Source organism: Brachyistius frenatus, unplaced genomic scaffold (assembly GCF_029030835.1).
Source record: "Brachyistius frenatus isolate BFR_SWC_R1_liver_20210118 unplaced genomic scaffold, ASM2903083v1 Contig_51, whole genome shotgun sequence".
Lineage (NCBI taxonomy): Eukaryota > Metazoa > Chordata > Actinopteri > Embiotocidae > Brachyistius > Brachyistius frenatus.
In genome coordinates, this window is record NW_027210650.1 from 353,061 (window position 1) to 379,794 (window position 26,734).

Here is a 26,734-nt window from a genome sequence, read left to right on the forward strand (position 1 = left end):
CCTGTTGCCATGGCGCCACAGTTCAGGTGGTTCGCAGCGAACGTTTCCCCTCAGAAGGTCCCAGTGGAACTCGGTGTTGACAGTCTGACTCTGGGGGACGAATTTAACGGTGACACGAAGAAAACCCAGCTGGTGTCTCCTGACCTGACGGGCCTTCTTCATAAGGTCCAGTTCGTACTTGTATTTGATACGTAGCAGCAGTGCACCTGGTGAGACGGACAAATTAACGCTTTGAATCTGAATCCCGCCGAACCGCCTCCCATACGTCTGAAATTATTCATTTTTCCTGTCGGTGCTCAGACTCCATTTATAGTAGAACAAGATCCAAAAGGGGGATTACAGGAGGAATATGTTTTTGTAATACTTTTATTTTTGTTAAATCGTGTTTGTGCCTCATTAAATCAGCCGTACACAAAGTACTGTTTGACATAACGCTATCAGCTGCTAACGATGGCTAACGTTGGCTTTTCCAACTCAAACTCCGGTGTGAAGTCGAAAAGGTCTAAAAGGTAAATGGATCGCAGCATTTTCCTCTTTGTTGGGTGAGAACGAGCTCTTTAAAAAAAGAAACGCGTTAACGTCTTCCTGCAGCGCCCCCTGGTGTTCGGACCCGGTATGATCGTTCAGAAACCAAAACCAGAAGATCAAACAGGAACTCACTGGAGGACTTTTAATGAAGGACGGTCACTTGTAATTTGAGTATTTTTGCGTTGTTACTGTCACTTAGATGAAGAATCTTCTTCCATCTGCCGGTGTTGATTAGGAGGCAGGAACTGGGCATGCCCAGCCCGGGGGGTAGGGGGAGGACGGGTGCACGCGAGAGAGACGAGGAGGGAGACGGAGAGTGGAGGAGTTGAGATGTCTGACAGTAAAACCTCGACGAGGAGCTCATTTCACATCACGGCTGTTTCCACCTGATGCGAAACACACCGTCCCTCCAGTCTCTTCACACGACACTCTCTCTCTCTCTCTCTCTCTCTCTCTCACACACACACACACACACACACACACACACACACACACACACACACACACACACACACACACACACACACCAGGAGCGGGAGGAGGCGGATAAATGTGGACCGCAGTGACTGTACCAGCGCGCTGCCTGCAGCAAACGGCGATGCAACAGCATCTCATCATCCGCGGCACCGGGGACATAAACGCCGCTGCTCCGGAGACACCGGCGCGTTTCCTGGTGAGTAGACGCCGGACTGTCGGTCTCTTCTTCGGGTTGGTGACGGTGCGTTTTCAACCTTTGGCTCGGTGTTTTAAAAAAAAAAAAATTGGGGGGTGTTTTTTTTTTGTATTACTGTGTTGTGCTGTTGCTGCATCAGATGCATAACTTGAGCCACGTACGGTGAGTGCAGCCACTGCATCACCGACAGCTCCGGACCTGTAGGATGCAGAGAAAGGACACGCACCGCACCGATTCCCGGTGCCGGTGACGCATCTGTGCGTGCCACTCGCGGGCCCCGCACAGCAGTCAAGTTTTGCCCTTGGCAGGAAAAGTTGGCGCTGTAGTGTTATTTATCTAAGGTGAGTGTGTACGTGAGAGGATTGTAGATAAGTTTGTCTGCACCTGGAGACGCACAGGTGAAGGCACGTGGGCTGTATCGTCGGTTAAACATATGAATTAGACCATTTTAAATAAGACTATTTCCTCCTAACCACATATTTGTTGATTTTTTTTTTTTTTTTGCCTGCAGACTATCAAAGTGATGAGACTTAATGTTGAATGCAAAACATACAAATAATCATAATATATCATAATTTACACGTTAATCATGATTTAAAACTTTTCTATCAATTCTTAGACTTTTTCTGCTGCAAAAAAAATAATCAATTAACCAATCAGATGATCAATCAAAACTTCATCTGCAACAACTACTGGCTCATTTTTGACAAAATAAAACATTTGAAAATGTTTTTTCTTGACATTTTCCAAACCAAACGATCAGTCGGCATCATAATTTATAGATTAACGATTGTTAAAGTGATCATAGCCTGATTGATTTTGGTGCTATCAGATTGTGGCTGTATGTAAACACTCCTGGTGATAAATTACTCTGCAGAAGAAGTCTCCTCTCTGCAGCTCAAAGAGGACAGAGCTGCATGTTCGACTGAAGACCCCAAACGGCCGCTGAAGGCAGCTGGAAGCATTTCGTCTTCATTTATTTGCAGTTTCTGAACCTCTCCCTCCTCCCCCCTCCCTCCTCCCCCCACCTCCCCATCATGTGGGGCCTCGGTCTAGACTCTGCCTCTGGGTCTCTGGGCGAGGGGACGGTGGGGGTAGAAAAAGACTTCATTCTTTTCCACCTTTCCTTGAACCTGAAGTGCAACACGAACACAGAAACCTACAGCTGCTCCATCATGTGTCTCGGAGGAGGCTGTAACTGCTGCTGTTTGTTACACTGCAGATGGACGATTTCATAGCGCTGTAACTCTTTGGACAGTTAGGCTCAATTGCAGGCACCGAAACCTGCTGAATGTCCTCAGAGGGCCGAAGTCTGTTTAATTATAATCTGATAACGAGTGAAACCAACAGTCCAGCTCTTACTCTTCCCTCTCGACTGCAAACAAACAGTTAAATATATTTAACGAAAGTAAATACTGCATTTTTGGGGAATTATTTTCAGCAGCGGTTTAATACAGATTTAATGGAGTGAGTATTTACTAGCAGGATTCTCTTGATAATCAGACTGAAATGTCATTTAATTTTTCAGTTTTATTTGCATTAACACACATGTGGAAGTATTAAGATCCTAAATACAGATATTCTGTTCCAAGTCAAATTCAGTCACTCAGAAATATACTTAATTAAAAATGTTAGGGGGCGTGTCTGTTTGATTGACAGGTCTGTGGTGCAGTCAGGTTACAGCTTTCGGTGGGCGGGACGTAGTATCATCAGGTCCAATCAGATCGAGTCAGATCCACCGCTGGCTCCAAACTAGCAAAGATGGCGACGACCGAAATGCGAATTTCGAGGCTTCATAACCGGCGTTCACAAACCCAACGGGTGACGTCACTACGCTGGAGTCGACCTCTAGTGGTTCTCGGTGGTATTACAGTTTAACTGAGTATCGGCCTCACTTCTCAGACCTGGAAGCTTACGTCCACTTTTATATCCAGTCTATGGTATCAATACCAATAGAAAGTGAGGCGTTTATGGAACTTCTGTAAATTGTAGTCTTGCGATAACTTGTACGTGATGCTGTTTAGAAGACAGAAAACAACCCGGGTGACACTCTCCCCCTCTAAACTACATGAATAGTAATGTTGCATTTTAAAACGGTCATTAAAAAGAAAAGTGTCATCATCAAACCGAAGATATCAGTGTTTTTGAACGCGGCTCTGACCAGCAGCTGTTCGAGCTAAATGTACAAACCGTGTATACGACCGAGTCGCCGTAAACTACAGTGTGTCTCCACGGTAATGAAGGAACACGTCTCCCCGATGTGTAAAACCATAAACACCGTCGGCAGCCTCGTCCCTCAGTCGGCCGATGAAAGATTATGACGCGAGACAACAAAGCGCTTCAGTGCTAACAGGTCTTCTCGGAGGATTGAGATGTTCCGGCTTCGCTCTCGTCTCCTGAGAAACAAACAGCAGTGACCAGAGCCGTCTTGAATTACTTTATTATTAGTAGTAGGTTTTTTTCATCCTTCCCACGTCTTGTTTTTATTTCGGCCTCCACGCTCCCACTCTTTGCTCCATCTCACCAGCCTCTGTCCTTTTTTTTTCTCTCTTCTTTTTTGAAGTAAAAAGCTTCACGCTGTGTTTTCTGCCCCCGTAAAATATCCAGCTCTGAACGGCGAGAACACGTTTAGGGAGGTGAGAGGGCCGGCAATGAGAAAGGTGCCTTTTTCAGATGAGAGCATTATTAGCATTTTACAACCCCGCTGTGTTGATGATGATGATGATGATGATGATGATGATGATGACGACCTCTCGTCTGCCGCTCGCCGCTCCAATCTGCGTCTCTTTCGTGGGTGCTTGGCGGCGGCCTGCGTCCGCTGTGATTAATGAAATGCAAATCTGTCGTGGAGGCGCGCTCTCTCTCTCTCTCTCTCTGTGTGTCTCTCTCTCTCTCTCTCTCTCTCTCTCTCTCTCTCTGTCTCTCTCTCTCTCTGTCTCTCTGTGTCTCTCTCTCTCTCTCTCTCTCTCTCTCTCTCTCTCTCTCTCTCTCTCTCTCTCTCTCTCTCTCTCTCTCTCTCTCTCTCTCTCTCTCTCTCTCTGTCTCTCTGTGTCTCTCTCTCTCTCTCTCTCTCTCTCTCTCTCTCTCTCTCTCTCTCTGTGTCTCTCTCTCGCTCTCTCCCCCCCTCTCTCTCTCTCTCCCGCCTCGTTACGCACTCCTCGTTTTTGTTTTGTCGTGCTCTTCGCTCGGTAACAGCGCAGTATGAGTGTGGGGATCATTCTTGGCTGTTTGGGAACATTTCAGTGCCAGTAATTGATTTTTTTTTTTTTTCTGATGCTTGATCGCCCTACAGCGTCCTGCTGAAGTGTCCGAGCAGCAACCGATATCACACTTTATCTGCTCCTGAGGGGCTTAATTGAGGCGCGGAGTTGCACAAAGCTCTTTAATTCACAACCATAAATATTTGGACCGTGTTGTTTTTCACTCACTCAGCGACTTCCCCGTAAACATTGGTGAAATGTCTCGGAGGAGAACGAGGACGGATCGGCAGCGGTGACGGTTATAGTTTAGTCGGAGCAGGTGTGACGCCGCTGCTCTGATCCGACTGATCCGGACGGCTTCTGTCTGTCCTTCCTGCAGATTTCAGGGAGGTCAGACGGACGGTGACTCGTGTCCTTGTGTCCTCGTGTCCTCGTGTCTCACACTTTGTACGAAATGTACGGAGCATATAGGAATTTTAATAGTGCGCAGGTTTTGTAGAAGTTATGCAGCAGGTACGTCGTGCAAAGGTACAAACTGGTGCTTGAATTTTCAGAAGGTGTACTTTTGGTTTTGTGAGAGTTCCTTTGCAGTGCATTGTGGGAAACTAGTGCACATCAACAGCACACATGGTTCAGGTCGTACCTATTTGGCACCGCTTGCAATTTTGCTGGACGTCCTCACAAATCACAGATCCTTTGTTTAAAAAGGAGCCATTATTATCCATAATTGAAATCTGATAATGCATATTTCCCCGTATACATGCTAAATACTTTGATCCTGGGTTGTGATATGTTTACAAACACAAACTTCTGAAATAGTTAATCCATCGTTTCTATAACGACGCCGTTGGTTGCGACACGTTCTCACTCACAGCGCGTCAAAATAACGTCGTTTCCGTGGCGTCAAATCGGCACGAGGTGGCGTGTTCTTCACGTTTATCCGCCCAAAAAATGGCACGTTCGTGGTTGGGAAATTAATCTGAAACAATTCCTTAAATATTCCATTTAAAACAAGTGTAAGAAAATCATTTCCGTCGCGGTTTTTAAAAAAAAATCCAAGAATATGTTTAAGCTGAATGTTTAAAACCCAAAGATGTTACAGTTTTATTAAACCGCGTAAAGCGGGAAATCCTCCCGTTTTGGAAGCCGGATCAATAAAGTGTTGAAGGGACTGATCGTTTAATCATTTCACACCCGATCAGACCGTCGACTTGTGTTCGTTCTTGACCTCCGACGGGTGGAAGAAGGCGTTCGGTCGCGATCCTCCTCTCGTCACACCGGGGAGTTTATTTTTAAAAGTCCAGCGATCAATGAGCGCCGTCGTCCGTCCCCGTAGGACTCTCACGTTCAGCCGCAGAGATGGCCGGTGGTCGGTGGAGGCGATCAACGTAATCTTTTAATTCGATTGGCCTAAACGTCGTTTGTCTGAAATAGCAGCAGCGGTCAACCCGAGCGAGTCGTCGCTTTCCGTTTCGGGCTCCTGAAAGCGTCGCCGCTTTGGTTTTCTTTTCTTTTCTTTTTTTGGGGAAAAGTCCCATCTGCCTCCGGAGCTGCTGACGCTGCTGGAAGGTAAAAAGCTGGCTCGGTGCTGCTTGGTGCAGTCTGCAGAGAGCGAGAGAGAGATGAGCTGGTGCTGATAGCTGCCTGTCACTTTCACCTGTTTCACCTCCACAAGGAAAAACCCGTGTGATCGGGAAGCTGCTGACGTCTCGGGAGAAAAACCCCGACGACGATGATGATGATGATGATGATGATGATTGAGGTTCGTCACCGTCAGACGTCTCCAAACTCTTCCAGGTATTAATACAAGTAAATATAAGCTGCTTTAAGTTGGTCTGATCCGTTTTTCTGTCTTCTTGGAGGACCGGATTAGCTCGTGTTGCTGCTCGGAGCCAGACGTCGTGACGCTCGCGCTCGACGTCGGAGGATGTTTCATTCAGCCGCGACTTTATGGAGATAAATGAGCTGCCTGCTTCAAGGGCTGTAGAGGTCAAAGGATGAGACACCTTTCTTATCGACACGTCTACACGGCCAAAAGTAAACGGACAGTCTCGTCCACGCTCTTTGGTCTGTGGCTGGGTTTTGTCGGGTCGATCAGAGCTTCCATGACTCTGATTTATTGATTAATCTGTCACGTATTCGTCTTTCGTCTGTACGATGTCACGTGATGTCAGCGAAAGACAAATATTACTACCATTTCAGTCAAACATCTTGGGACTGTTTTAGGTTTCAAGCTGTTAAGTGGATGTTTTTTTTTGTTTGACTCTTATTTGATCTGAACATCTTCAACAGTTCAGAGGCAGGAAACCCTTCAGAGGAACTTTTGACCGTTTTTTTTTTTGTTGACTTTTGGTTCGGTTCAATCAATCATCATACAAGCGGACAGTAATCGTTCTGTTGAAGCAGTTTATTGATTGGCTTCCAACTTCTGAACCTTCTGCATAAAGCCATTCATATAGACATGGTTTTCCCACTTTATTCTTTATATGGGGGCTCCGATGATGCGGCCTGTTGGCGGTCCAATCCCCCGTCCTAATGCCAACCGCATGCGGATTGATACTTATTATGAGGGTTAGGGTGTTTTCGTATTTTAAAATAAGTTGTGAAAAGCCTTTTACTTTTTTTGGAGGACTTTGAGCGGCCAGGTGTTCCAGCGTGTTGCGTGATATCCGTCTCGCACCTGTCAGGTGTGGAGGTGGTGAACAAAAACTCGGGTGTGGGTCTGTCGTTAAAAAGCAGATTTTGTTCAGAAACCCAACACTGTAAAAAATAAATCAGTGGAGTAGATATGTATGTTTATATCGGGACAAAACGAGAGTGCTCGTGTTCGTCTTAAATATTTCAGGAGAGCTTTTACCTTCTTCTTCTTCTTCTTCTTCTTTTTCTGCTTCTTTTTCAGCGTGTTCAGGTCTTAAAATGATATTTGGATCTCCCTGTTTTTTTGGGTTTTTTTTGCATCGATTATCTGTCGTATCACGTCATCAGATACACGTCAGCGTCGTAAACTCACTGTAGTTCATATGCTCCACTGAATTATTTAAAAAAAACCTGGCACGAAACACGGTCGTCGCTGTACGTTCCAAATATAGACGGTGCACAGCACGGCCAAAAGTATGCGGACAACTGAATATCACAAAATGTGTCGAGGCTTTATTAAGATGTTATATTGTGCTGCGACATGCAAGATTAATCTAATGAGAGCTGAGTGGTAAAATGTACTTCAGAGCAACTTTTTTCTTCTTTACATCTCCGCTTCACTACATTTCGGAGGGAAATGATTTCATAGCTTCTTCCTGTTCATTTTAGTGATGAATATTTCATGTAATAAAATGTAATCAGGTTAAATTATGAACCATTATGGCGGATATAACCGACCCGAGCATTTCAAACTGGCTCCAAATTCACAAGCTACAACATTAATTTGCTTCTTACAGTAATTTGAATACTTCCTCGTGAATGCTATAACTTCATCACAGTGAATAAATCACGTATGAAATTCCTGAAAAATCACATGTTTACGTGTGAATGTATCTTGTGAAACGGTGTTAAATATGTGATAAATCCGCCCTTTTTCTTCGTAAAGATTAAATTAGTGTTCAGCTGGACTTTAGTTTTTTTTTTTTTTTTTTTTTAAACGTGCTGGAGACGTCGACCCCCCCGCTGATCGGACCACATGCCCCGTTTTTCATCCACTCACATCTGCTGCTTTTATTTTGAACTGTATCCCACATGGAGAAGGAGGAGGAGGGGTGTGGGTGGGGGCGTGGGGGGTGGGGGGTGTCCAGATTGCACTGCCCCTCCCGCCCCCCCTCACCTTCCTTCGTCTTTCTCCTGGCAGCACCTCCCATGCCCACACCCACCACTCCACACTGACTCAGCATGTATGTGAAAGGCAGAGGGGAAAGGGGGCGGGGCTAGGTGATCTGAGTGCGCTAATTGGCTGAGTTGCAAGCACTGCTGCCGGGGAGGGAGGGAGGGAGGGAGGTAAGGAGGGAGGGTGGTTGCGCCGGTCGGACAGGTCTGCACCGACTGCTCTGCCGGAGAGGAGGAAGGAAGGAAGGAAGAAGATGAAGATAAGAGGGAAGGGAGACGGGACGAGAGAGAGAGAGGATGAGAGCAGATAAACCGTGTGGGAGGTGTGAATCCTGCATGGATGAGGCGGCTGTGAGAGGAGAGGTGAGTGTGAGATTAAGGTGGGAGGAAGAGGAGGAGGAGGAGGAGGAGAGATTGTGTGTGTGTGTGTCTGTAGTACAAATGTAGCTGTGAGTGTCTCTGGTTTCTGCTGACAGCGCGGGTTGATCAAGATAAACAAGCAGCGAGGCGGCTGACGGTGTCGTGCTGCTGGATCCAGATGTGTGTGTGTGTGTGTGTGTGTGTGTGTGTGTGTGTGTGTGTGTGTGTGTGTGTGTGTGTGTGTGTGTGTGTGTGTGTGTGTGTGTGTGTCATGTCGTCGTAAACAGATGACTAATGCACAGAGGGGAAAAAACAGAAAAGTGGGGCTCTGCGCTGGACTGTGTGCGTTTTTGTATGTATGTATGTGTGTTTGTGTGTGTGTGTGTGTGTGTGTGTGTGTGTGTGTGTGTGTGTGTGTGTGTGTGTGTGTGTGTGTGTGTGTGTGTGTGTGTGTGTGTGTGTGTGAGAGAGAGACAGAGTGTGAAGCCATGAATGAGATTTCATGTGTGAGAAGACGGACTGAATATTCATGTCCCACCGGGTCGGTGTGAACATGCACCGACACGCGTGTGGAAGACGTGTTCCTCCCCGGTGTCACTCATACCGTCAGGGAGCTGCTGCAGGCTGGAGAATCAGCTGACCGCTCACGTTGTTACGATTTCATTTTTATAGATTCTCGTACACGTTTTTTTTTTTTTTTTTGCTGCGTTTTTTCCTCAAATTTGCACGAGTCGTCATATTGGTGAAGATGTTGTTTTTCTGTGTGCTGGCGGGCTTCGTTGGTGCGTTGAGCTCTCGGGGCCTCCTAACAGTCATCTCGGAGATTTAATAGATTAATGCAAAGTTGTTCATATTTACCACAGATGAATGGACAATAGAATTATCGAGAGACATCACGTTTCGGATGTTAGTTTGTAGAGTTGCAAAGATTCGCGGGTTATTCAGTTCGTATCGATAACTTAAAATAATAGTTTTTCTTTTGCAGCCCTGCTCTGCTGAGCATTAATTGACTTTACAAATGATGCGGAATATTATTATGGAAGCTGCACAAATTAATGTGTTTTCATAGTAAGAATGGATTACACTAGTTTAAGTGATGCAAAAGGGTCTTTCAGCTCATAATTGTTTTTAATAACCTGCAATTTATTCAGCCTCTCGCTCTCATTAGTCTTATTTCCAGCACCTGCAGACAATGTTGTTGTTTTTTTCTTTGTGGAAAACGAGCTGTGTTCAGTTGATCCAGGAAGGTGTTTGAAATGTCTTTGGTGTAATATGTATGTAAGATGTTACTTCTTTGGAGGTAAAAAGCAGTTAGTTTGGTGTTTCTCCTGCAGGGTCCAGTGGAGGTGACCTCTCAGTGAGCTGGGAACTTCTCTCAATCTGTGGAGCTATAATATTCTACATTATATAACATAGCCACACCGAGAAGGTAAATTCACTTTTAAAATGACGCGCGAACTCTTGTTACACTGTAAAACAAGACGAGAGGAAATGAAATCCCGAACGAGGCTTCGAGGTGAAGAGTTGTTTCTTCTCTGTCTCCTCCTCTCTCCTCGTTCAGGGAGTTGGAGGAGTTGAACGGGCTGCAAGGTCACGGCCGGTGTGCTGCTGATTGAACTTCCACCAATAATCCTCTCTGTCCTCACACACACACACACACACACACACACACACACACACACACACACACACACACACACACACACACACACACACACACACACACACACACACACACACACACACACACACACACACACACACACACATCTCTGCTGCCTTTGAGTCAGGAGCCCCTTCGTCGCTTTTTGTCGTCTTTGAAAACCCCGTCGGTTCCTCGTATCGAACACAAACCAGAAGTCAGAGGACGGCTCCGACACTCGGCTTTTTTTTAAATGTAATTTTAATTTCACTTCGTCCTCTTTCTGCTTCGTTATGATCCAGCGCGGCAGCAGCGGATGTTTCTCAGGGTCTTGAGCTGTGAATTTTTTCGGGTGTGACACTGAGCCCTCAGACGATTCCTCTGGAATTTGCATGAGTCGGCAAAGCCGAGCCAAATCCAGTCCGTGATGTAACCGAAGATCAGACGTGAGAGAAATCAAACGGTGGCTTCGAGCAGCGCCAGTTCACCGTCAGGAACCGTGATGCTTCGTGTTCAACTGTGAACGTCCTTAAAAGAAAAAAGAAAATCCCTCGTCACTCATTAAGTTAACATGAGCTTTATTAATCCCCCCCCCCACCCCCACCCCCACCCCCATGTGTTACTACTTAAAACTGCGCCGACCTGTCACGTCGTTGAAATCATAGCTGCTGTGTGCGCGGCGCCAGCAACAAGCAGGCTGGGAGCTAATATTAGCACGAGCCCCCACCTGCACCCCCACCTCCCCCACATCACATCCAGGGAGCTAATATTAGAGCTGCACTCGCTGGCTGGGGTTTAATTACCTGTGTGATTTGACTCATAAAAGCCTCGTCCAGGAACCCAGTGGAGTTCATCTGTGTGTGTGTGTGTGTGTGTGTGTGTGTGTGTGTGTGTGTGTGTGTGTGTGTGTGTTGTGTAGCATTATAACCCCCGAAGGACAACAACAGGATGAGTCATGAATGGAGAGCAGCCGTGGCTTTCTGTTTTTCAAGGTGTGACGAGAGGTGCCGCTCTGAAACGTTTAAGGTGTTAACACTGACAACTTCACCAAAACGTGAAAAACTTTGTCGCGGTGACTAAAAGGATCGTTGACGTCGTTGCAGCAACGTTCTTATTTGGAGCGTCGTGTGTTGTCACGGCGACAACAATCAGAATCAGATTTCATTGGACGAATTCCTTCAAAGTCTTTGTGACGTCATGTCGGTGTGGACAGATGTGGACGTGAACCGGAGGGAAACGACTACGAGCTGCTTTTTTTTGGGGGGGGGGGGGTGTGATGCTCGTCGTTACGTTCTGTCGTAATTTACACGATTGTTTGTGTCTCGTGCTCCTTCTCTTTTTTTTTTGAAGTCTTTAAAGGCGGGGGGACAAGACGAGCGTCGTAAATCGTCTCGCAGCCTATAAAAAGCTGTTCTATTAATGAATGTGAAACTTTGACATCTCCGCTACGGTCTGAACTCTCTGCGTGAGGAGATGTGAGTCGGATACGGTGGCGAGACGGAGGTGGACGTTGAAACAGACTCTTTGTATTTTCTGCCAGAGGAAGAGCGCTCTCGGATCGGTCGATGTGTTTCTGTCTTCCTGTAACTCGACCCTCCCATCGGTCTGGCCGGCTGCCAGCTCTCCTTCCACATACATGACTCCATCATCCCGCCGTCCTTTTACTTTCCATCAACGAATGTCCCGGTCGGATGATTCTTTAATGGATCACCGGGCTCTCTCCAGAATCGATACCGGTCAACGTTAGTCCCACAGACTTCCTTCCTCCTCTCCTGGTGGTGAAAAATCATATCTGACAATCTGCGGTTTTGTGCGAATTAAATGGCTGACAAAAACGAAACAAAAAGCCAACATGTGGCCAGATGTTAGGGAGACAAAGTCAGCTTCCAGCTGGTTAAACGTCTGCACTGTTTCCTTCTGCTCAGCAGGTATCATTAACTGACATATCAGAAGAATAGACTTTACTGAAGCTCCGCCCCCCAAAACCTTCATTTTTCCTCACCGACGCTTAAAGCAGACTCCTGTTTTGTAAATAAAGCCGTGTGTGCTGTGATTAGTTCGGCTGGAAACGTCCGTCCAGGTGACTAATTTCTGTGTGTACTTTCAGTCCGACTGTAAACAAACATTTTAAATATGATTCATTAAGCTGCAGGAAGCTCGAGATGTTTTTCTGCGTCGCCTCGTTTTCCCTGAATCTCTCCAAACTCAGACGCAACACACACATCGATGAGAAATCCACTTTAAAACGGGGTTTTAGAGCCGAGGAAGCTCGTCGTCTTCCTCACACCTTGTCTTTTTTTAGACAATGAGGCCCCGCTGAGCCTCCAACAACCGGACAAAGACCCCCTTTTTTTTGTTGTTTTGTTTTGTGAATGGTGTCGCTGCGGGAACAGTTAGCTCCGAGGTGTGAAAGTGACAGAAAGACTGGAGTGTGACAAATGGAGAGGCCGTAAAAAAACAAAACAAAAAAAAAGAACACAGAGGAGCATTTTAATTGCGTTTTAAATGAATGTTAATGAAGGCCTGATAGACGAAGCGGCAGCAAACAACCACAGAGACGGACGATGAGGTCGTTTTAGGATTTGTGAGGAGGTTGAAACTGCCGGTGAGGTTTGACTGCGATGTCTGAAGCGAGGCGGCAGAAACATCAGTTGGGGTTAAAAGGAGGGAAAGATTCGCTCGCTTCAAGTGCCAACGTCCTCACAAGTTCTCTTTGTTCTGTCAACTTCGATTTTCGCCACTCACGTTCTCTCCCACTGCTACCATACGGCAACTCCAAGCTGTCGCTGCTGGCAGCAGTCACTAGCCTTTTTTTTTTTTTTTTTTTACACAAGAGATCTGTTGTCTTGTCTGCTGGCGTGGAAAGCCGTTCGCGCATTAAGGCGAAACAGAACGGTGACAATCGGGAAGAATTCAGTGGCCGTCGAGAGATTTAGATCGACGAAGAGAGAAAAAAAAAAGGCTCCGGGATGACGAAGAGGTTTTCTGTGATGATGTGGTTAAATCTTCCTGGAGCTCATGTTTTGACTTTTCACTGAACTTTGAAACTATCTTTTGCTCTGTTTTTTATTGTTGCATTGTCGTCACGGCGACTCCCGGAATAAAACCCGATCAGATCAGGCTCATTTAAACCTGTTTATTTTCTCCATTTCTGACCGTTGAGTTGTTTTCATTCAGAAACTCGATGAGCACCGTCACCAGGTCTTATCAATACGGAGTCAGGGAATGGGAGAGAAATTATGGGGGGGAAGAGGGAGGGATTTCCTGCTTCCTCTATCTACAGGATGAGCTCATGTTACCTCTGACGCCACGTAACAACCTCGTATATCCCACGAAAACCGATCCGCACAGGAGATTTAACAGCGAAATAGAAATCCTAAAGGCAGCAGACCGACAGCGTCGAGTCCCGACATCCCTGAAAGGTTCAATACGTCTACACCCGAGATCTGTGTCGTCACGGAGACTTCTGTCTGCATATTTTTAATAAAAATAAAACGAGTGAAAATAATGGAGAAAAAAACAAAATATTGCAAATGAAAGAAAATAATAAAGCAAATAAATCCTGATTTACAGTGAAAAGATGACAAAATACCAGCAGATAGAAATATTAGATTTGTGAGGAGTGATGAAGACGCTGCGTCCTTCCTCACATTAACAGCTCAGCAGCAGCTTTGGCCCTGATTCATCCTGATTTTACAAACCTCGATTTAATGATTGATAACTTCTCACGTAAACAACACAGAACTGTCGTTAATGGCTTAAATCGAAGGAGACGCTTCTTCAGTTATATTTCTAATCATAAATCACTTGATTTATTAATTTCCATGAAAATCGAGGAACTTGGAATGCATAATTTTCTGTGGAAATTTGCTCTTGATGTTTTTCGTTTTTGCAGTAAGTCTGCTAAAATCCAAAGATAAAAGTCTTTGCATTGAATTTTTTTCAATCAAACTGATAATTTCATTTCTCTTCAAAGCACCGAAATCCAGTCTACAAATGAATTAGACTTGATTTTAAGGACTCGTATGTTGGTTTCTGGTCTTTCGCTGACAGGAAGAACATTTTTAATTGCCTCAGTGTGTTCTAGGGAAACGTGTTTCTACCTGATTTGAAGGAGAGGAGAGGAAAGCTGGCCACCACGAAGAGAGACAGGATATCTTTTGAATACGGGGATAACAGGCAGCCTCTCCTGGAAGACGTTCAAGGAGCCGCACTCTGTTGTTCACATGAAAAGCGACAGAAATAGTTGCGCCAGGAGTGACACAGTTTACCGACCACACGGCGCGTGAAGCGGGTTGAACGTTGGCCGGTGGATGCAGAGATGGTCGGACGCAGACTTCACGCTTTTATCCGTTTGTGTACGGAGAGGTCACGAATACCCGAATCACCCGAACCGTGTGTGTCCGCAGTCGTCTGAGGATACTTAAGATAACATCCGCCTCCTTTTCTTTGGTTCACAGGTATGAGGGATAAGGAGGCGCTGGAGGCGTCCCACGGGCACGTTTGTCCTCTGGCCGTTCAGCCCGTGAGTCTCAGCTGTGCACACAGACGCTCTGGGAGGCAGAAGAAGAACGGTCTAAAAATAAACTGACACCCACCACCAGCAGGAAAACTAAATCCAAAACCGACAAAAAAACAACAACAAAAACAAAAAAAAGGACAAAGAAGAATCTTCCTGTTTTCGTCTCTTTCGGTCCGACTCGTTCTCTGCTCCATTTTCTGTTTCCCTCTGCCCTCATTACTCGCCGAGAGGAGGTCATGTCCCACTCTGGAAAAGTCCTTCATCTGTATGTGGAAGTGAGGTCTGCCCCAGATCAGAATGGAGGGAAAGGAGCGTTTAACGAGAGCGAAGACGGGATCGCCCGGGGGCGTTCGGGTCAGGACAATCCCGCGGAGCTCCTCTCGCAGCTAGCGAGCCAGACGACGTGCCAGACCGTCAGCAAGGCCGCCCCTTCCTCCTCCTCCTGCTCCTCCGCTCACCACCCGGTCCAGGACTGCACGCACGGCCAGTCTCCATCCCGAAACACCCTCAGTTTTCAGCTCCAACAAGCCGGCAGCTCGCCCACGGTCGCCAAGCGCTGGAGTTCGCCCGTCCACTCCTCGCCGTCACCCTCCTCCGGGAAGGTCAGCGTCCCCCCCACCCCTCCCGCCTGCCACAGGCTGAACGAGGGGGCAGTCGGCGACGGGACGCGGTCGGTGGTCACCTTCAGTTACATCGAGAAGTCCAACGTGAAGACTCTGGACAGTCCGCGGAGCAGAGAGGAACGCTCCACCCCCTCCCACTTCCGAAAACGCCTCAGCGACCCGGTTTGGTTCGGGAGTCCCGATTCGTCGTGCGGCTCCAGTCCCAAACTGACTTTCCGATCTCCCGGGAGTCACCAGCAGACCTTCTCCCCCGGCCTCCGCCAGCAGCACCTGGACCCCATCGGCAGGGCGGCCAGCCAGAGGGCCGTGGAGGAGTTCGGCTCCCCGTTACTGAGGATCAAACTGGCTCACGCGCTCGAGCACACCTCGTCGTCGCGCTACGGCCAACAGGCGCGCTGCCAGTCCTGGGCCGGGTCTCCCGTCCAGCGCCAGAACATCAGCGCGCACCCCAAAGACCACCTCGCGGACCGCAGCCCGGCCGTTTGCGGGCTGCCTCGGAGCCCGGCGTCAGACCAGCTATCCTGCCAGTCCAGGCAGTCGCCTCGCTCCGGGCCCGGCTCCTACGTGGAGCTTCAGAGTCCGCTCCACTGGCCCGGAGAGGACCGAGCCGCGACGGCAAGCCCGGCCACCAAAAGACACGTTCACACGTCCTGCAGCAGGAGCGCTTCACCGCAGGCGGCGATCCTCCAACTCGGCAATAACGGAATCGAGGGCTTGAACCAGCTGAGCGACAGCAAGTCTTCCTCTCCGGCTCGCAGCCCCGAGGTCGCCCGCAGGCTGGCGGAGGAGGCCACCAAAGTGTCCTCCATTTTAACGGAGGCCAGGAGGTCCTCGTTGCACAACGCTTTAGGCGAGATCACGAGCGGCTCGAACTCTGGAGAATCGGCTCCAAACGCACAACAGTTCAAGCAGACGCTGAAGATGAACATCCCTTTAAACGACCAAAACACGCCAGCGGCCGACAACACAGACTCTCACCAGCCCGAACACGCACACGAAACCAACTCCCGCACGAACTGTGAGCCGCGTCGGGACGACCGCGTTCAGAGAACCCAGCATCACGGCTCCCCCGCGCTTCCCTCCCGCGTCATCCGTCCCTCTCACCCTCCCACCGAGTTCTGCTCCCCCATCAGGGACCCCCGGCTGTTCCTAGCCGAGCTCCGAGCCCCCGACACCCCCACCCTGCACCGCCGTCAGCCCCCGCAGTACACCGGAGACTCCTGGTCCGCGGACCGGAGAGGAGGCGACCTGAGCTGCTTCGAGAGAGGCGACTGCACGGAGCTCGCTCGCCGCCTCTTCATCAATCAGAGCGTGGAGGAGGCGCCGGTCAGCTGGACCTCCAGGCAGCAGTGGGGGAACCACGTGGAGAACAGCCGGAGCCCCGAGCCCGGATCCGAGTCCGACGGCAACCAAACTCAGTCGCGACAGCGCCGCCGGCCGCTCAGCCCGACGGCCCAGCAGAAACGGGCCGAGCAGCGGAGGAGGGAGATCCTCCTCCTGGGACCCGTGGCGCTGGACTCGGCCGAGGAGGACGAAGGTTGCGACGAGGAAGGACGGGGCCTGGAGGTGGAAGGGATGCAACCCGGGAGGGTCGAGGAGCCTCCGGAGGCGGAGCAGAACGGAGCGATGGGAGGGTCGTCCTCCCGGAGCTCCAGCGGGGTGACGGGCAGCCTGGGGGACAGAGACTGTGTGTCCCCGGAGTCCAGTCAGTCCAGTCACCAGAGCAACGAGACCGGCGCCGCCACCTCAGGAATACAGGTGGGAACCGGCTTGTTTGGAAACAGAAACATACATCATTTTGGAAGATAAAAAAATGATCAAACGTTTGCAATAGGTATGACGCTGTAGTCTGTTAGCCTAGCTTAGCATAAAGACTTGAAACGGGGTCAAACAGTTTACGTAGCTCTCTCCAGTTAAAAAAATCACTTTGCTTTTTTGTTTGTGTGTGTGTGTGTGTGTGTGTGTGTGTGTGTGTGTGTGTGTGTGTGTGTGTGTGTGTGTGTGTGTGTGTGTGTGTGTGTGTGTTGCAGACGGACAGCGGATGCGGAGCGCCCGTGCCGTCGCTGCACTGTCAGAGGATCGCGCGTGCCAAGTGGGAGTTTTTGTTCGGGACTCCTGCTGAGGAGGCGGCGAGCAGGGGGGAGAAAAGTGAGCTGCACATCCACCTCCATTACATCTAATTACTGCTCACTCCTTTTTTCCTTCTTTCTTCACACGATAATGTTTCACACGGAGCTGCAGAGGTCAGTTGAGGATCAGCGGCGCCTGTCAGTGTCGTTTAGGGGCAAAATATTTCGATGTAATATGTCAGACGGTGACTTAAATAGAGCCGGGTATCATTTAATATCTTCTGTATTAGAGCTGATATGATATTTAAGTTTCAATACCAACTATGAGTGATATAATCTTCAGGTCAGGTTACCTGGCGCCGCGGTCGTGGCAGCCTGCTGCAGCAGCTCCCCCCTGAGAGCCCCCCCTGAGAGCCCCCCTGCTGTAGTGAAGAAATTTCCCCTCGGGGATTAATAAAGTGTATAAAAAAAAAAAAAAAAAAAAATTAAAATATTTCTTTATAAAGCCTAAAAAAGGAAAAATCGAAAACTCATCAAGAACTTTGGGTTAAAATTGGCCATGAAAACAGCAATGAATTGGTTTATTATTGTGTTTATACGCATCTAATAGGAATGAGTGTTTGTTTTATCACTTATCAATGCTCTTATCAACTCTTTAGGTTTACCATGCAAGAAACCCAAATTCAAGAAAAGAAATCCATTAAACTGGTTCGATAATCAGCCGTAGCTTTTTTTAAATTCTTATAATGATCCACTTATTAAAAGGAGTAAATATTTTCCCTCACGGTTAAAACCAGGATCTGAAGTTTATATATTTCCTTTTTTTCTCCCTCTGCAGATTCTCTGGAAACCTCCACAGCGCCTCCCAGTGGAAACTCCAGCGAGTCTCCCACCCCGACTCCCCCGTCCTCCCTCCCTCTGCTGTCCGCCAATCACGAGGTGCAGCACGTGGAGGTCGAGTTGGTGACCCCGCCGCCGGCCGTCATCGGGACGTCGCCCAAAACCGGCATCATCCGCCGCACGCTGAAGTACTCGGAGACGGACCTGGACGCCGTCCCGCTGCGCTGCTACCGCGAGACCGACATCGACGAGGTGATGCTGGCCGAGCTGGACGACGCCGACTCGGCGTTCGGGAGTAACCGCAGCGTGCAGGGCACCTCCGGGACGGGCAGCAGCCCTCTGGGGGAGCTGGCTTATGGGAGGACAGATGGGGAGAGGAGAGGGCGGAGGGAGGAGGAGGAGGAAGAAGGAGGAGGAGGAGGAGGAGGAGGAAGATGACGATGATGAGGAGGAGGAAGAAATGGTGAGCTGGGCGAGCGTGAGGATGCAAGGAGACAGCAGGAAGCAGCAGTACGCAGCGGAGGAGGAGCCGGAGATGTTCGGACACCTTCTGAAGAGGTGAACAGGAAAAACACTAAACTGTAAACACACAAACAAACAGGATTTTCCCCCCCGACCTACATTTTCATCTTAATTTGGACTTCACCCATAACCTACTTTTTAAAGTTGGTCACAAACAATAAATCACATCTGTGGGGGATGTTTCCATGGTTACCACACATTTTAAGTTTTTTTCCGTCACAGCTGTGTTCGTCACTACTAAAAAAACAAAAAAAAACGTCCCTCTCTGTCCAGACCGGTGGAGACGTTTTTCGACAACCACCACCCGGCCCTGAAGTCGCCCATCCTGGTGTCCGGCCCCCGCTTGGCGACGGAGGACACCTTCAGCCGCCACTTCGAGAGCATCATGGAGTCCCACCGAGCCAAAGGGACGTCCTACAACAGCCTGGACAGCGAGGAGCTGCTGACCTCCAGCACGCAGACCGTCCTGACCTTCGACCTGCCCACGCTGACCCCCGCCATCCACGGCCCGGTCTGCCACAGCGCCCGGCAGATCGTCCAGCTGAGCTTCGCCCCGCTGGCGCACGACGAGAGGCCCAGTCTGTCCGACTCCATCTTTACCGTGACGGGGGACTCGGACGCCACCCGGGCGCCGTCCAGCGAGAGGCTGAGCAGCGGGTCGGACGACACGCCGCCCAGAGGACCGCAGCGGACGCAGTTGAGCAGCAGCTGGTACAGCAACCCGTCGTTCTCTCTGCCCAGGTGAGTTAGAGCGGCAGGTAGGTGGGCGATTCAAACAGTTGCTTAGTTACACATCCAGCAGGCACGCAGAGACACTTTTGTTCCTCTGAAGTTGTGTCTCTGGGGTCCAAAAAGAGTGATTTTTTTGTTTTTTTAATCACTACGCTTTGGTCTCCTCCACATCCTGAGGGAAAAACATCTTTTACCTGCTACTTGCCGTCTGCTGTTTGTGCACAGCGGAGTCAAGCTGTCGCCGTCTGGAGGGACGAGAGCGAACGAGATGGGCCGCAGGAACCGAAACAATGAGCTGAAAGTTGCTCAAATAAAAAGAAAAGCTCGGTGGAGCTGAGGCGAACGGCAGAACGACACCTTCCACTTTCTACAGTTAACATAAAAATATTGATCAGAGCTTCTTTACATTCAGCGTCATCATTATTTTCGGCATCAACCGCTTTTACAGAAGCTGTTTCATCTCAGCTTTTTGTCGTGTTTAAAACAAAATACAGTAAAGTCTTTATTCCCTAGTTTGTAACATAAGGCTGTATTAAAATACACGATATAACCAAAAGTATGTAGACCGGGTTGTGCTTTTGGTCTCGGTCTGTGTTTTTTAGTTGATTTGGGCCCTTATTTCCTGTTTATATATTAGTGCTACAACATAGCGTGATATTTGAGGTAAAAGTGTTGTAGTTCATTCCGGTTTAGATAAACTGAGCCGTGTCCCTGCAGAAACGCTCGTCCCAGAACTTGACCGGCCGCACAGAGTCCTGACCTCGCTGTGTTATCGGCCAACATCAGTGCCGGAGCTCTTCTAATGCTCTTGTGGCTGAAAGGCAGAAAATCCCCGGAGCATCGCCGGGATCCAAATAAAACCTGGCGGGCAGCCTAAAACCAGAGGAGAGGAGGGTGCGCGTTAATGGAGCGTTAATGCTTGTGGTTTAACGCTCATACGGGGGTTTAATTAAACGCACACCGTCAGTAGGTGTCAGAGCGCTATCAATAACACGAAATCATTCCTGCACGCTCAATAAATAACGCAAAATAAAAGAAGACAAACTTCTTTCCGTCCACATACTTCTGGGCGTTTTGTGTTCTCTATCGCGGCTGTTATTTTGCAAGTGAGCGGATCAGATTTGGCGTTTCCACACATCACCGACTTGTCTGCGTTGGTTGCTGCGGTAACGGCGTACGTGCAGCTACGCTGGTGGCAGCAGACAATTCATTTGTGCGTCCGTCCGGGGACTGTTGATCTTTTTTTAGCACTCCGTGACACCAAAAACCTTCAATCTCTGACAGGTCTAGACGCTACTCTCTCCGTCTCTCTGGAAGTGACATCATCATTGTGTGACGCAAGGAAATCCGATCTGAGCCGGCAGAGCGTCCAGACTGAGACTAGAAATCTGATTGGGAATCACATTTCAAACCTCCAGATGTGGTTTTTGGATCTGATTTCAAGCGGTTTGTTTGCTGTCCAGACTTTTAAATGTTCTGTTTTTAGGAAGTGATGCAGTGTTGACAGCTGAATAACGCAGGCGAGTTCAGGTTTTGATTGTTGAATGAAGACAAAGTCACTCAGTCATCCATCTAATTATTCTGCCAAGCTTTCAGCTGAATATTGTCATCATCAGCTCAGTAAAACCCATCTCGTGGGAATCTTTTACGTAAACTGTTGATAAGCAGTTACAAATGTCAAGTTTCTGATGTTAATTCAGTATTAATGTCGTTGTGATCGGCTCCTCTCGGAGGTCAGAGCTCCGCTAATGGACGTCTGTCAGACTCCAGACGAGCGATGGTCTCCGTCTGCGTCGTTCTCCTTGTGCAGAGCGGTGCTGCAGTGCTATTCTGGAGCCGAGCAGCCGAGTGAAGGTCGTTAGAAGGCCGCCTGTGGTCCCTCTGCTGTCTGCCAGTGTGTGTGTGTGTGTGTGTGTGTGTGTGTGTGTGTGTGTGTGTGTGTGTGTGTGTGTGTGTGTGCGCTGTAGGCATGTTACACAGAGGCAGATGGCTGCTGCAGCACTGAGGGGACTCACCTTGACAGTTGGAGTCCCGCAGACTTAATTTCGCCTCTCCACAGACTCCCACCTGCAACAATTCTTTACTTTACTTCCTCCCTGAAATCCTTCGTCTCTGTGACATCCCTCCGCCAGCAGAAATAAAAACCTGCCTGCAAAAGACGAGTGACAGACGAACCGTGTCACAAATCTCTCTCCTCCTGCAGCTGAGTGTTTTTGTGCGGCGGTGTGTGTGTGCGTGTGGTGTTTGTGTGTGTTTGTGAGGTGGCCCGGCTCCCTGAATGTCACCCTAACTTAGTGTGACAGCACTGCAGAGGTGGAGCGACTGCACCGACGCCTCCGTGGCCACTAGATGGCAGGAGAGAACAACAATCACACTGCCAGGTGCTGTTTTGATAAAAGTGAGCAGCACTGTATGTGTGTGTGTGTGTGTGTGTGTGTGTGTGTGTGTGTGTGTGTGTCCAAGAAAGGAATCCAGTCTCGAGTTTCAGCTGATTCATGTTGAAATTTTGAAAAACCTTTTACATAAACGTGAACTGGCCGTTTAGTTTTTGGCTCGGATTTTTCTTGGCTAGAAACTCCAGTAAAACGAACCGTGAAGGTGAACGTTCGCCTGCCGCTGATCTTATTGCACTTTTTTTACAAACCGCCCTGAAGAGAGACGAGGAGGCAAATATCTCCAACAGCCTGTCGTGTACTTTTGATAAAAGTTGGAATTTTTCCCTCCCCTCGCCCTCCGCTTCCTCCTCTTCCTCCTCCTCCTCCCTCCTCACATCACCCTTTTCAGACGGCCTCTTACCACAACACAGTGGCTCATTGTTGCCGAGCTGCCCGGTGGACTGAGAAAAAAAGGGCTCAATTATACGCGGACCTCCGTTAAAGCAGAGGGAATTCTCTCAGGACCTCTCGCCATTGTGCGAAAGCTCCTCGATGAGACGACGCCAACAGGTGGCGGCGCCCCGAACTACAGATCTACATTATGAACGGTCCTGCAGGCCCAGATGAAGCGTGTGCTTAGTAAACAAAGCTCCACAGACGTTGAAAACTCTTCTTTTGCCTCGGGGCGTTCAGGGCTCGAAGGGGAAACACCCAGTGGAGATCCAGTTTAAACCCGACACCTCGTAGCTTTGTCGGTGTGTAAAAAAAAGAAAGCTCAGAACAGAAACAAGGTGGACTAGAATTCGTACAACGCCCAAAGGATGGATATGCTGACTCGGTGTAATAAGAGATCCAGAGAGAGAGAGAGGAATGAATGGAGGGTAGGAGGAGGGAGGGAGACTTTCAGGCAAGAGCCAAGTCTCATGCCATGCTTCGAATCCAAGGTCAGCACGGGACTGAGAGTTTACACAGTGGAGCAGGGAGGGAAAAGGAGGGAGGGAAAAGGAGGGAGGGAAAGGGAGGGAGGGAAAGGGAGGGAGGTAGGGGGAGGAGTGAAAAGAGGGACGAGAAACAACAGCAAACAGACTGACTGGAAAAGATAGAGAAGGAGAGGCATTGCTGGACAAACAGCTCTTTTTTTTTACTTTGTGAGGGAGGAGGTGGGGGAGAAGGAGGAGGTGGGGGAGAAGGAAGCTCGCTGTGAAGATCAAATGACAGCAAACACCCGGAGAGAGAGAAAGAAAGTGGAGGAAAAGTGAAAAGAGTGGAACCCATGAAGGATCTGGAAAGCGTCGAACTCTGCCGGCCTCTCTGGAGCGACTACAGGTGTTTCTCCGCGGTGCGTTCGGGGACCGTACGGCGATGCGTTCGGGTTACGAGGCGAGAGGGAGGAGAGGGTTCGGCAGCTGCCGGCGGGGCGACGTTCAGGCGATGCCGGCGGTCTTCTGCTGTCGGGATTCATCTGCAGCCGGGGAGGAGAGGTGTTTGACTAGTAGGCGGTCCTGCCACAGGTATGTCACCCAGCCAGGAACCCGTCTCACCTGTCGGGCATGTTGTGGACAATATGAGGATTTGAAGAGCTTTTTTTAATTATTATTATTGTTATCCAGAAGGAAAAGTGTTCATCCAGTTTACCACTGAACCCAAAGGCCTCCGTGTTAACGTGTCCTCACCGAGCTGTTTGTTCCGCATGCTGACGGGACGGCGGTGTCTTCGTTCATTAGTCCAGAGGGACATTTTGCATCAGCTCTTGTTTGGATTGCTGTGAATATTCCCCAAACCTGCATGTTCCCCAGAGGATAAACCCTGATTCCTGCACTTTTTCCTTTATTCTAGGATGACCAGCAGATCAGTGTTTACATTCTTCAGTTAAAAGTATCCCAACATCTATCTGTCAATATCTAGTCAATGGTCTGGCACCAAACCTTGTACAGACGTTCATGGTTCCCAGATTATAAATCAGATTTTGACAATTTGAAGACATGACCTTTGCTTCCAGATGATGATCCCTTTCCTGTAGCTCCTTTTTTAAGTTTAAAAATGCCTTTTTATCAACATTTCTCAACAACTATCGTTTGTATTTGCAGAGATCTTTAGATCTAGATGTACATGTTCCTCAGAGGATGAACCCCCTTTTAAGAATTTCTTAACAGCTATTAAATATATTCCTCTGAAATGTACTTTATTTCCCCGCAGGATAACCTTTAGTGATCTTTTAACTTTTATTCTTTGGCACCAGCGTCATTTGTCCAATTCTTTGATTGATGCCTAAATGTCTTAAATAAATAATGAAATCTCCTTCAGCTGCAGCTCTTCTGTGTTCACTGCAAATTAGCAATCGTGAGCATGCCAACACGCTAAACTCTATACTACCTGGCTGTTGACTCTTTGTCTTGATCCTCTGTGTACTCTGTGAAGCCGCCGCTGACCTTTTGACCCCTCGTGGCTTTCTTTACCAGCGAGCTTGTGTTATTAATGACTGTTTTCTCTGCTGTGATTTGTGTTGACTCATGTGCTGTGTGATGTAGATGTGAGAAAGGGAGAAGCAAAGCCGTGGGACTGTGGTGTTTTTTTTTTTTCTTGGCTCGCTCCTCATGTCGAGAATAAAAATCCAAAATGAGAGCTCGCCTCCTTCAGGAAGTGTTTGTGGCTTTTTGGATTCTGGGCTGCCGGACCGTTCATTGTTATTTTTTCTGCGACCAAAATGAGTCGCACGGCTCTCGACGCCCAAAAAAAACAAAAGAGTCACCGTCATGTTGGATTTTTTTAGTGAATGAACTCGGGAGACCTCGTTTCTGTCGTCCTTACTTTTAGCAGAAGCTGGAAATGAGTCCTCTTCTTTTTTTTTTTTTTTTTTTATCTTAGCGTGACATAACATGCTTAAGTTATTATCACGGAATAATTCAGATGTAATAAGGTTTGCTCTTCTGAACTGCCTGATGCTCTGAAGGGGCTTAATTAGGGAAGTGATAACGGAAAAAAGCAAAGAAGCCAGCAAAAGAGGAGATTTTTGAACGCAGCTGTTTGATAATCACACCGCGTGTTATGTTTGAATATAAAATTAAATCTGCTCTGTTTATATTGACACTCATTCATTTCTGTCCTCTCACATTATCCTTCCATCCTCTCACCATTCATCATGTTTTTTTTAATTCTTTTTAACAGATACTTACCTTTCTTTTCATGTTTTCATCTCCCCTTTATGTATTTTGGTATTCTTGACTTCATTAATAACAGCTGGGACCTTATAATTTAAGCACAAAATCAGATGTTAGTATTATTGAATAATTGATATTCTGGAGGTTTTATATCACTATTATTCATTCTTGTCCTCCTTCTATGCTCTTTTTTTTCACCGTTCTTTTTTAAATTATTTACCAGTTTCTGTCAGTTTCTCCTCTTTGTCTCCTAAAGTCTTTCATTTCCTGTCTCTCCCTTCCTTTACATATATTACCTCTTTCTGTCCATCTGTTTCTCAGCACCTGATTCTAATCCACACTTTCTCTCTGCTGTGTCTTCAACCTCTGACCCCCCCCCCCCCCCCAACTCTCAGCAGGGAGAAGGCCCGCCTGGCGACAGACTCCGAGCTGGACCAGGACCTCAGCGACCGTCTGGGTCTGGGCAGCAGCGAAACCCTCACCAACGGCAGCCACCGCGCAGACGTGGCGGCCGCCAAGCGCCTCGCCAAACGTCTCTTCAACTTGGACGGATTCAGGAAGTCGGACGTGGCGCGCCACCTCAGCAAAAAGTGAGCTGCTCGTCGGGCCTTGTGATGTGGGGGGAAGTCTTAGTGTCTGGAAATCCCCAAAGTAAAGTTCTGAGAAGTTTTGGGTTAAAGTGCACATATTGTATTCATGCTCCTGCACATTATGTAATATATTCTGTTGCTTTCTCTCGTTGCCAATCCTGAACACCCCGACGACCGCCTACCAACACCCGGACATCACCCTGAGGACACTGGCACCAACTCACTCGCAAAAACAAAACAAAAAACGAGGCTTAGCAACCTCCCAGAGCTGCATAGCAACCACTGCAGTAACCCTAGAAACACCGTAGCAACACTTTGGAACACCTTAGCGACTACATGGAAAACCATATTTACCACCCTCTAAACACAGACAGTTGCCTCCCCATAGCAACCGCACTCAACGATTTAGCAAGCAGCCATAGCAACCACCTGTCGCTAAACTTGTTAGCAATCGCCGCTAACTCTGAGAGCGCTGAGTAGGAGCCGATATGTGCACAACAACCTTGTGATGACGTCATACTCTTCAATGCACCAAGCCGCAAATAATGGCTTACACATGTAATACATGCCGTTAACAACTACTACCACGTCTACCATCAATCAGGAAGTCCCGCTGCTGCTCATAAGTATGCACTGAAGTGCAGTGTGTGATTTCCAACTGTGCTGTGATTTGCATGTTGTTGGAAACGGCTCCTTTCTGCTGCATCTTATGTTTATTTAATGAATGCTAATCGAGCGGCGCACACATTCTGCACGTTTTACTGTACTTACTTTTTACATTCTGCCGACAAAGCGCCGTGTTTTTTAGCGGATCTGCATTCTTCCTCTGCTCGATCAGCCCGTCAGTCTGTCGCGCTGATGAGAAAGAATTTGGGATTAAAGAGTTTCCTCACTTTTTGACAGATGCACCCTGGGAATCTCCCCCCTTTCTCCTTCTTCTCTCTCTCTCTCTCTCTATATATATATATATATATTTATTTTTTTTTATTTTTTTTTTGGCCTCCGGTCTGCATCTCAAGCTGAGCGCACCAGTACACACTGACTGACTGCCTGACAGCCCAAACTGAGGCCATTCACTGAGCTGGCG

At 48.2% G+C, this 26,734-nt stretch overlaps 2 protein-coding genes across 4 annotated transcripts in view; both read left to right on the forward strand.

Annotated features, from left to right (window-relative positions):
- The first annotated feature begins 851 nt into the window (after positions 1–851).
- On the forward strand, positions 852–18,708 carry LOC138624364 (uncharacterized). Its single transcript, XM_069704504.1, has 4 exons — positions 852–1,201; positions 14,677–17,119; positions 17,392–17,509; positions 18,269–18,708. Exons 2-4 carry the CDS (start codon positions 14,975–14,977, stop codon positions 18,706–18,708), a joined length of 2,703 nt encoding a protein of 900 aa, XP_069560605.1. The 5' UTR covers positions 852–1,201; positions 14,677–14,974.
- Positions 18,709–18,730: 22 nt separating this feature from the next.
- LOC138624368 (PH and SEC7 domain-containing protein 1-like) overlaps positions 18,731–26,734 on the forward strand; it is a 41,387-nt gene continuing 33,383 nt past the window's right edge. For 2 of the 3 annotated variants that reach the window (XM_069704511.1, XM_069704509.1), the window contains exons 1-3: positions 18,731–18,828; positions 19,066–19,533; positions 25,453–25,647. In XM_069704511.1, the coding sequence (XP_069560612.1) occupies positions 18,731–18,828; positions 19,066–19,533; positions 25,453–25,647 (761 nt within the window). Of the gene's footprint in view, positions 18,829–19,065; positions 19,534–23,066; positions 23,411–25,452; positions 25,648–26,734 lie in introns of those variants that run through there. The other variant, XM_069704510.1, reaches the window with a different exon arrangement.

Bases quoted from the DNA above. Each gene is read 5' to 3' on its own strand.
- LOC138624364 (XM_069704504.1), top strand. From the start codon at position 14,975: ATGTCCCACTCTGGAAAAGTCCTTCATCTGTATGTGGAAGTGAGGTCT. The intron at 17,120-17,391 runs GTGGGAACCGGC...TGTGTGTTGCAG, and splicing joins CCGCCACCTCAGGAATACAG to ACGGACAGCGGATGCGGAGC. The intron at 17,510-18,268 runs GTGAGCTGCACA...CTCCCTCTGCAG, and splicing joins GGCGAGCAGGGGGGAGAAAA to ATTCTCTGGAAACCTCCACA.